The following is an 11,617-nucleotide window of genomic DNA, read 5'->3' on the forward strand; positions in this document are numbered from 1 at the left end:
CTGTTTACTCAGGGTTTTTCAAAGAGAGCACCAGATCCAAGCATGCCATGAGCATGTAAACATCTGGTCAGTATCGTGGCAGAATTCTCCAGAGATGTTTCCAAAGCCCAAGGGGTTCAAGGAATGGGTAGTGATCACAAAGGCTAAATTAAACCAAATTTTGAAGCACGATTAGCACGCATTGAGAACACCCTAGGAGGGGTATGCACCGTTCAGGCATTGCCAATTTGATTTTTCTCATAGACTTTTCTGTCTATAAGACATCATGTGGGATTAGTTTTCTTCAGACCTCCTGTTGTGGATTGCTTTTCTGGTCCCATCCTTCTTCCATGTAATGAGAAAATTGTAAGCCAGAGTGAATATATAAATTACATAAAGGCATAAGTTAGAACTTGAGTAAAACCTCTGAATTCTTAATTTACTATTCTTTCTACCATATTCAAATCTCAAATTTGGAGGTAGCAATATGGGAACAAAGAAATACGTGAGGCATATAAATATATATTAATATAAAGTTTATTTTATAAGTAATTTTTATCAATATATCAACATATTATAATAAATATTCTACATGTACACATAATATATTTATCTGAAATATGTATATTATATGCACAATATACAGTACATGTAAAGTATACCTATACTGTATATATATATAATATATATAACGTATGCACACGCATGCCATATCTGTATGTATTATACGTATTGGAGAATTAGGGAGCTATACTCATGGAGCTATATTGTATGTTTAAGTTTTATGTAGTCAATTTACTCTGCTGAATTTATTAGAAAGAATTACAGGTAAAATTCTGAATTTATAACAGTAAAACTTCTACAAATGGACTATAGCCATATGAATGGAGTATGCTAAGCTCTGATAAGATTTTGAGGGAGCAGATTTATTTGTGAATCCTGAATTTAAGAGTTGTTATTGTAATTAAAATAAATGAAATGCTGCATGATTTGAAAAAATGCTTTTTAAGCTATCAAAATCCACAACGATCATGATGATGATTATACACACTGATCTTTTAGTTACTTTAGTGATTTGACATTTTTGTTATTTGATGGAAATCCAATTTCTAATGTTCTATTTCTCAAATCTCAGGTTATCAAGCCAAGCTACTTAAAGATGTTTTGAAAGAAAGGATGAAAGGAGGACCTGTTAGGACCACTGTGTTTTTGGATACTAGTGGCATATATCCATTCTGTAGTAAGTTAACACTTTTAACAAATAAACAAATTTTTAGTTTTTTTTACACTAATCTACATTTGATTCAAAGTATTCTTTGCACCCACTCAAATTCCATCATGTTCGTTCAGGCAAATTTAAAATTTGCTATAGCCCGTGGGACAAATTCAACTAAGGACTTGATTTTTTTTTAGATAAAATGGAGAGACGCTTGGGTAATATTTTCGCAAAGAAACAATCAAGGCTGCACTCCTTCATCCTAAATTTGCATATTGCTCTTTTCACCTCTAGAGTTATTTTGGCATATAACATATCAAGGAGCCATATATATATATATATATATATATTGAACACCCATTTGGAAATCAAAACTAGATTATTAATATATAAATATTAAAAAGGACAAGAAAGTAGTAATCCTCATAATACATTCAGAGTCAGACAAGAGGAGAAAACTTGTAGAACAAGAGAGAATCTCATAGAAATATAATAAATCATTAGATTTATAAGGAAGTATTAAAGCAAAATTATTCTGTTTGGAAATGAAAACTAGAAGTGGTTTGCAAATAAAATGAGTCCTTTTATGTGAAGAATCTTATGGAGGAAGTTTTGAATTACTGTCATTAATTTTGATTACTGAGAGATAAGTACTTAAAATAGATTCTCATAAAATATTTTAGGTCATTTTTAATGTCTTCCAGTCACAGTCACTACCAACTTCAATGTATTATTCTCCAAACATTAGTGATATGTCCTATCAAACAGAATTGGAGCTGTCCATTTTTCAAATTAAAAGTTTTATTGAGTTAATCTTATTGAGTTAATTTTAGATTTACATGTAGACATAAGAAATAATACACAGAGACACTGTATATACTTTAGTTTCCTTAAATGATAACATTTTGCAATGCCATAGAGTAGTAGACATTGGTACAATCCACCCATCTTAATCGAATTTCCCTATACACCTGCCTGTGTGTGTGACTATATGTGTATTTGGCTCCATACAAAATAGTCACATTTATAAGGCTCTGTATCTACCACCACAGTGAAGATGCTGAACAGTTTATCACCCCAAGGAATCTTTGTGTTGTGCCTTTATAACTACATACCCCATCCCCCACCTGTTGGTTTCCAATCCCTGGCATCCATTCATACATTTCTAGAACTTTGTTATTTCAAGATTGTTATATAAAGAGAATCATCCAGCATGTAACCTTTTTAATTGACTTATTTTTTCATTCAGCATAATTCCCTGGAGGTTCATCCCTGTAGCATGTATCAATGATTCACTATACTTTTAGTCACCGAGTAGTATTCCATAGTAATATATCCAGAGATATGATATAGATATCAATATATATTGATCTATCTATCTATCCTTAGAGATAGAGATATATTCCCATGGAATACTACTTGGTGACTAAAAGTATAGTGAATCGTTGATACATGCCTTACAGGGATGAACCTTCCAGGGAATTATGCCCTGAGTGAGATTATATATATATATATATTATAGAGAGAGAGAGAGAGAGAAGAGAGAGAAATACATATATCTCTATATTATATATCTATATTATATTAATATACATAATTATATATATATATAATAATATATCTATATTGCATCTATATATTATTGATATCTATAATGTGATCTATTTCTATATATTATTAATATATAGATATATCCATGTATATATAATATACATATATACATCTATTATATATCATATATAAAGATATATATCTATAGATAAAGATACATTACTATGTACATATATTAATATATTATGTATAATATATATTAATATATGATCTATAGGATATAATATCTATATAATAGATACTATATGGAATATACATATACATTCCATAGATATAGATGTACCACCATTTGGTTTAACCAGTCACCTGTTGGAAGAGCAGCTGGGATGTTTTAGATTTTGGCTATGACAAATAAAGGTGCTTGAATATTGTGTATTAGTTTTTGTGTGAATATGTCTTCATTATCTGTCATAAATTCCCAGGAGTGTTATTGCTGGGACAGAAACTAATTGCACATTTAGCTTTGAAAAAATTTGACCTTTTTTTTTTTGGAGTGACTGTACCTCTTTACTTTATCCCAATTAAAATATAAGTGATCTAATTTTTCTGATTTTTTTTTGAATTTGGTGTCATTATTTTAAAAATTCTTATGCATTCTGACAAGCATACAGTGATACTTCAGTGGTTTTAGTATTCATTGCCCTGATGACTATGAATGTTGACTATTTCTTCTACTTATCATCTTTGCTGAAATGTGTATTCATATCTTTTGGACATTTTTCGATTGGGCTTTTTTTCTAAGCTGTTGACTTTTGATAATTCTTTATATAATTTCTAAACTAGTCCTTGTCAATATTTGATCTACAAATATTTTCTTACAGTTTGTAACTTGTCTTTTTATTCTGTTTCACAAAAGCATTGGCAGAGAAAAAGTATTAGTTTTGATGAGGAGTAAATTGATCATTATTTTCTTTTAGGTATGTATCATGCTTTAGGTGTCAAGTCTAAGAACTCTGTGTTGAGCCCTAGGTCCTGAGAGTTTTCTCCTATAACTTTTTTTCTAAAAATAATATAGTTCTATGTGTTACATTTACATCTGAAATCTATTTCTATTTAGTTTTTTTATAGCTCCAGCATCATTTGTTGACAGGTTCTCTTTTATTAAGTGCTTTTGCATCTTTATCAACAATTGGTTAAAATGTATCTCTGTAGATAGAGATATATAATCTAGATATCAATATGTATCGATATATTTATTGACATATTTTTTGTACCTGTTTGTGTTGGGTCTATATTTTGATCTGTATACTTTTTTCATTTATGTATGTGTTCATTTCTTTTTCTAGTACCACATAGCTTTTAATTAGTGTAGCTATATAGTAAACATTAATATCAAGTAGACTGATTATTTCCTCTTCATTCTTCATCATGATTATTTTAGATCTTCTAGTGCATGTGCATTTCAATATAAATTTTAGCATAACCTTGTCTATATCTGCAAAAATTTGTCTGAGGTTTCAACAGAAATTACATTAAACATATCTTTCAATTTGGGGAGAGCTGATATCTTTACCATGCTGAATATTCTAATTCATGAATATGATATGTCTTTCCATATACTTTGATTCTTTGATTTCTTCAGTCAGCATTTTATAATTTTCAACATACAGATCCTGTGCATCTTTTGTTATGTGTATACCACATATTCATTTTGGGGAGGAATTCTAAAATGTATTTCTAAATTTTGGTATCTCCACATTCATTGTTATTATATAGAAATGAGATTGCATCTTTTGTGTTGAATTTGTTTCTTGGGACCTTGCTGAATTCATTTATTGTTTCTAGGTTAAAAAAATAGATTCATTGGAATTTTCTATGTAAGCAATTATGTTTTCTGCAAATAAGAATGCCCTTATTTCTTCTATTACAATCTGTTTGCATTTAATTTTTTTAAATCTACTTATTGCAATGGCTAGAACTTCCAGTGCTATTTTGAATAACAGTAGTAAGCACAGATACCTTTGCCTTAGAGAAAAAAAAAATCCAATCTTTTGCCATTAAAGTGTGATGTGACTTATAGTTTTTTTTGTAGGTACACTATGAAATTGAGTTAGTTCCCCTCTATTCCTAACTTGCCAAGAATTTTACCTCATAAATATGTGTTGGATTTTGCCATATGCTTTTTATGCATAATTGATATGATCATATAATTTTTTTCTTTAGTTTGTTGATATGTTGAACTACATTAATTGATTCTAGAATGTTGAAAAAGCTTTGCATTCCAGTAATAAATTCTACTTGGTCTTAGTGCATATTTTTAAATACATTGTTGAATTTCAGTTGTTAATATTTTGTTGAGAATTTTTCTAAGTCCATAAGAGATATTTGTTAGTAGTGTTCCTTTCTTATTGTCTTTGTCTGGTTTTGGCATAAGAGTAATAGTGTATTCATATTACTATAGCAATACAATGTCATAAAAAAAGTGAGCAAGTTTTCCCTTCTCTATTGTCTGTTCTGGAAGAGATCATGCAAGATTTCTGTTAATTCTTTAAATGTTTGGCAGAATTTTCCAGTGAAACCATTTGGGTCTGGAGATTTTTTGGGAGGAAGTTTTACTACAAATTTAATTTATTTAATAATTTTAGGACGACTTGGATTATCTATTTCAGCTTGGTTGAAGTTTTGTAGTTTGTAGTTTTTGGGGAATTGGTCCATTTATTTTAAAGTGTTGAATTATGAGCAGCAGGTTTTAAAATTATCTTTTAATGATTGCATTATCTTTAATAATGCCTTTTGTTTTATTTCTAACAGTGATTTGTGTCTTGATTCTTTTTATTTTGTCTGTCTTGCTAGACAACACGGTTTATCGATTTTATTGTTTTTTATTCAAGAATCAGATTTTTGTTTAATTTTCTATAATGTTCTTTTATTAAATTTCATTAATTTCTGCTTAATTCTCTCTCTCTCTCTCTATATATATATATTTCTACACACACACACATATATATATTTCTACACACACATCTTTTCTTCTACTCTGTTTTGGTTTATTTTGTTCTTTTTCTATTTTCTTGAGGCAGAAACAAACTATTGGCCTGAGATATTTCTTCATTTCTAATGTAATCATTTAGTCTATGAAATTTCCTCTCAGTACTGCTTGAGCTGTGTCTTATGTGTTTTGATATATTGTATCTTTTTTATTCTGTTCTATGTATTTTTTAGAGAACTCTTCTTTGACCATGGGTTATTTATAAGCATGCTGTTTAATTTCCACTGTTTAGAAATTTTCCTTTTGTCTTTCTGTTACTGATCTTTAGTTTAATTTTATTATGGCTGGAAATCAAACTGTATAAATTTTTTAACAATGTCCTGAGGTATTTTTAGTAGTAAAGGATTGATTGCTTTCGGCTCATGCTTCATGGGTACTGGCAATACATGTGTATTCTGCATTTTTGGGTATAATATAATATTTTGTTGGCTGATCTCAGACATCATCAAGTCACTACAGCATCAACTTAAAGTAAAAGAAAATCTCCTCTAAATTCAACAGGTACAAAGATCTAAATCTTGTTGTCTAATTCATCTAAATCAGATTTGGCTAAAGCTGTGGATATAAGTACTTGGACGTAATTTTTCTTCATCTGTGAACCTGTGAATCTCAGGAATCAAGTTACCTCCTCCTCAAATACAATGATGAGATAGGATGAGATAGTTATAGGCATTCTTGTTCAAAGAGAAGAAAAGTAGAAGAAAAATAGAGTCAACACTCCATGCAATTTTTAAATTCAGCCAGGCAAGCTCCATTTGATTTAAAGACCTGGGAATAATTCCCTGTGGTTCTTGGCTCTGCTCCCTGGGTTCATGGCTTTACATGTTGATCTCTTAGAGTCCTTCTCTCTCTCTTTCACCCCCTTCTTTTTTAAATGTATAAATGGTAGCATATGCTTGCATCTGAGTAGTTTTTTCATCTTGCTTCTTGTTTGTAGAAATTTTCCAGGACTCAAAACTTTCCCTCATTTTATACTCTGTTGCTTGTAGTCCAAGTTGGCACTATTTATACCACTATAACCTTCACCAAAGTCTGGTGGATCTCTGTATATGTCACAGAGAGTCATTCATTAAAAAAGAGACTCCTCCATATTGTTTCTAGATGATCCTGCCTCTATTATTGGCCTCTGCTGAGATGGCTAAAGGAATCTGAGTTATATGCCTAATATTTTCAAAGACCCTTTTCTGTGACTAAATGCTCTGATTTTAAAAATCTTTCGGAGGGAAAAGGTTGTCCCAGCTATACCTTCAGCTTTTTCTCTAGAGCTTCATTTCCCAATAATAAATTACTTAACTTGAGCATCTTTAGTAAACTCGCTAGGCTGAGGATTTCCCAAATCAGCGAGTCAGGGTTCTTTTTTAATTTAACAGTTTCATCTCAATTTCTGTCTTTCCTCACACAATTCGCAATGAGCACCAAGGAGAAATCTGGCCACACTTTCAACCCCTGACTTATAAATCCCCTTGGTTCAATTTCTGATTTCTTCATTTACAATTTCTGCTTTCCACATAAATTGCAGTACGTAATTCCACTAAGCTACCTGCCACGATGTAGTGAGGATTCTTTTTCTACCAGTTTCCAATAATATATTTCTAATTTCCATCTGAGTCCTCAACAACAGCAAGATTAACATCCTTATTCATTTCATTAGACATCCATATTTTTCACCAACAGCCTTTTTGCAATGTGGATTTTCTCTGCCATGTTCCTTATTTCCTCCTGTGTCCTTACTAGTACATTTCTACTAACAGTTTATTCAAGGAAATCTAGGTTTTCCTATTATGTTCCTAACAATTCTCCCAGCTTCTTCTCATTTCTAATTTAGAAGCCACTTGTCCACTTGTATATGTTTTTTATAGCTTTATCACATCATTTGTATCAAAATGTATATTGATTTCCTATAATGACCCTAACAAATTACCACAAAATTGGTGGCTTAAAACAACACTAATGTATTATCTTAAAGTTCGGTAGTCCAGAAGTCTATACAGATGTCACTGTGCTAAAGTCAAGGTGTTAGCAGGTGCATTCCTTTCTGGAGGCTCAGGGGAGAATATACTTTCTTAACTTTTCCAGCTCTAGAAATCGTTTGCATTCCTTGGCTTGTGGCCTTTTCATTCACGTTAGTGGACTGAGTCTTCATGTTATATCATTTTGACCCTTCTTCTGCACCACGTCTCTTTTTCTGATTCTCTTCTTTTGTCTTCCTCTTCCTCTTTTAAGGCCCCTTGTAATTACATTAGGTCCACCTGGGTAATTCAATATAATGTCACTATTTTAAGAACAGCTGGTTAGCAACTCTAATTTTATTTGCAATCTTAATTATCCTTTGCTATATAAGATAACATACTTGTAGGTTCCAGGGATTAGGACAAGGATATATTTGGGGAGGCCTACAACAATTACAATATGCATACATTATTTATCACTGTTTAGTGATTCCAACATTTAACCATTTCAAGTAAAATGTGGAAACCTCACTTCCATGTAGGCCCGTTTACATTCCCCGCTTTTAATTATCATGATTTTGAATATCAGACTGTGTAATAGTTTTTGTTTCATTCCTCAACATTTACAAAATCAATGAGAAAAAAACCTATTGTATGTACCCATATTTATTCTTTTCCCATTGTTCATTCTTTTTTCATAATGATTCATGATTATTTCAGCAATTCCTTTCTGTATGAAGAAATTACTTCTGACAATCCCTAAGGATAATTCTGCCAGTGAGATTTGTTTGTTACTGTTTCTTTGTCTGAGAATGTCTCTATTTCCCCTTCATTCTCAAAGGACAGTTTTGTTGGATATAAGATTTGAGGTTGGCAGTTATTTTCTTTTGACCTCTATGACTTTCAGATGTGAAATCCATATGATTCAAATTGGTGTTCTGTAGGTAATGCATCATTTCCTTCTGGCTGCTTTCAAGACTTTTATTTCTTTGTTTTTACTTTTGCAGTTTTATTATGATGTGTCTTGGTTAGAATTTCATGAGGTTATTATATTTCAAGTTCACTTAGCTTTTTCAATCTGTGTTGTTTTTATTCACCAAATTTAGAAAGTTTTCAGCCATCATGTCACAGCCCCATATTCTCTTCTCTTTCTGAGACTCTAATAGCACAAATATTACATCTTTTATTATAGTCCCACAGATCCCTGAGGCTTTGTTCATTTATTTTTCTCCATCTTTTTCTCTCTGTCATTAAGATTGATTGGCCCTCAAGTTCACTGATTTTTCTTTTATTATCTCCACTCACTATTGAGTATATCCTGTGAGTTTTGTATCTGCAATTGTATTTTTTGTTTCTGTAATTTTAGAAGTCCAATGCACTATTCATTGCACGATGGAGCCACTTTTGCTTCTGTAATTTCATTTTTTCTTTTACAACTATTTTCTTTGCTGAAGTTTTAATTCTTTTCTCATTTTTTCAAGAGACATGTTAACTTTGAATCATTATTGTGATGGCTCCTTTAAAATAAATGTCAGATAATCTCAGCATTGAATTTATCTCAGGGTTAGCATCAGGTAATTTTCTGAACAATGTTGTGATTTTCTTTGTTCTTGGCATTTTGGACAATTTTTGATCATATCCTGGACATTGTATCTCTTGTGTCAAAATCTGAGTTCTATTTAAAACTTTTATATTAGCAGGCAGTTCCCCTGTTAGGTGTTGGCTTTAGATATTCTAAGGCTATGATTTTTAGTTGCGTAAAACTTTCAGGGCTATCATATTTTCTCAGCAACTAACTTATTTTTTTTGCTTTTTATGCATTTATACATGAATATAGATCTTGCTTCACAAACTTTTATCGGACTCTGTCACAGCTACAAGTTGCCTCATAGAGCCTTTGAATTTTTTTCTTCTTTTCTATCTTCAATATTATATCCTGTAGTATTTTACTTCCATTTCTCATTTAATAATACATATTAATTATAAATAGTATCATCAAATACTTCCTTATATTTACCAATTTCAGTTGTCTACATTTTGTCTTATCCTCTCATTCAACTCCTTCCTTCTGGGTTTAACTATTTTCTTGCTGAAGTATATCCTAGTAGTAGCTTTTCAATAGTAGTCTCTCTCAGTCTTTTTCTTTTTCTTTTTTTGTCTTTCCTGAAAAGGTCCTTATCCTTCCCTCACTCAGGAATGAAAAGATAGTTTAGGACAGAATTCTATATTGAAAGTTTATATGCTCAGCACATTGAAAATATGAATTCTCCTGTTTTCAGATACATTTTTTCATTTATCTTCAATCTAATTTTTCCATGAAGATAATCTATCATTTCATCAGACTGAATGTATTCATTGATTTATTTTTTTATATTTGTTATTTTCCAGTCTCAATGGTTTGTTCAAGTCTGGATTAAAAATTAATAAAAAAAACTATTTGTGCTATTTCAAAATAGAGATTCATGTCTATCTTTGATATAGAAAACTCTCAGAAATCAGCTCTTCTTCAAAGTTCCCTTTCAGAGCAAGTCAGATTTTCTTTTTTCAGAACCGTATTACCACAATCCTGAAGCATTTTAATGTATATTTGTGGGGGTCTTTTAACATGTAACTAGTGTAAACTTAAATTTCATGTTACCTGGAGTTTTATTTAATCTCAAGAAACAATTTATGTTTTCACCTAATACACTGAAAAAGTAGGAAGAATTTTCCTAGTTCCTATTTCAATGGTGGGTCAGGGAATTTCAATTATAAGGGTCATGGCTCTGTGCAGGGAGCTCCGTTTCAGCTTTGTCCTTTAACATCATGTCTCCTGTTCCTGCATGGAGGTTGACACTTCAGCCTCCATCTTCATGCCACAACAGTCTCTGAAGTCCCGGAGGGGTCCAGGGCTTCAGTTCTTCTGGCCTTGGTGCTAATTTATCTTTTTCTGCTTTCTGACACTTCCCCTTCCTTTTTCTGAGTTGGTTGCATATTGAAACAAGGATTGTATACGTAGCATTTCCATGTACTTATAGTGGGAGGGTGGCTTAATCTGTAACATCTCAATATTCTATGCTGTCAGAAATCATCTGAGCAAGCCTGAAAGCCCATTTTTATGGGCAAGGTGAATCAAAGTACCTTGCCTAAGGCTGTGAAGTAACTTCAAAGTGAGAAGTGCTTATTTATACCTCTTGTGTCAGAAATGGGGAAAATCCAATTATAAATCCGTTGTGTTCTAGGAGATGGGTGCACCAAACTTGGGATAACTCCCATAGTCAAAATTCCTGTACAGGCCTGGCAACATATAGAACTGAGTTCAGCATCCTTGCCTGTGAAAGATATACTCTACCAAAGTTTAGTAAAGGCAATTTGAATAAGAACTACTATGAACTTACTATATATATATATATATATATATATATATATATATATATACACACACACACACACACACACACATATATATATATGTATATATATTTCACAGTCATTCTTGAACAGCCAGTGAAATTAGGAATTACGTTTGGCAAGCAATAGCTGGTACTATTAATCAGATAATTAAGACATCTTATATTTACCTTAGATCTGCTATCGAAAAGTAAAAGTTGCTTAATTGGCCTAATTTCTGGAAAGTTTTGGTTTTCAGACCAGCTAGTATTTAGGAGCTATTTGTTCAGTACTTCACCATAGCCATTACTGTCTGGCAGGCTTTTTCATCTCTCATGTTTAAGAGTAATCAAAAATTGACAAACAAAAGGTAAAATATATTACCCATTTACCAAATGAGTCCTCTCAATAATATTATTTGTGTATGTAATATGAGCCTAGATTACATATCTATCTATACATACTCACACATATTTATACACACACACACACACACACATATAT

General features: G+C 31.5%; 1 protein-coding gene across 1 annotated transcript in view; it reads left to right on the top strand.

Moving 5' to 3' along the window:
- The window catches only part of LIPI (lipase I), a 95,872-nt gene that overhangs the window by 15,116 nt on the left and 69,139 nt on the right, over window positions 1–11,617 (top strand). Inside the window, exon 7 of the mRNA XM_017852410.1 lies at window positions 1,115–1,219. Coding sequence (XP_017707899.1) covers window positions 1,115–1,219 — 105 coding nt within the window. The remainder of the gene's footprint in view (window positions 1–1,114; window positions 1,220–11,617) is intronic.

This window comes from Rhinopithecus bieti, unplaced genomic scaffold (genome assembly GCF_001698545.2).
Source record: "Rhinopithecus bieti isolate Rb0 unplaced genomic scaffold, ASM169854v2 scaffold_34373, whole genome shotgun sequence".
NCBI lineage: Eukaryota > Metazoa > Chordata > Mammalia > Primates > Cercopithecidae > Rhinopithecus > Rhinopithecus bieti.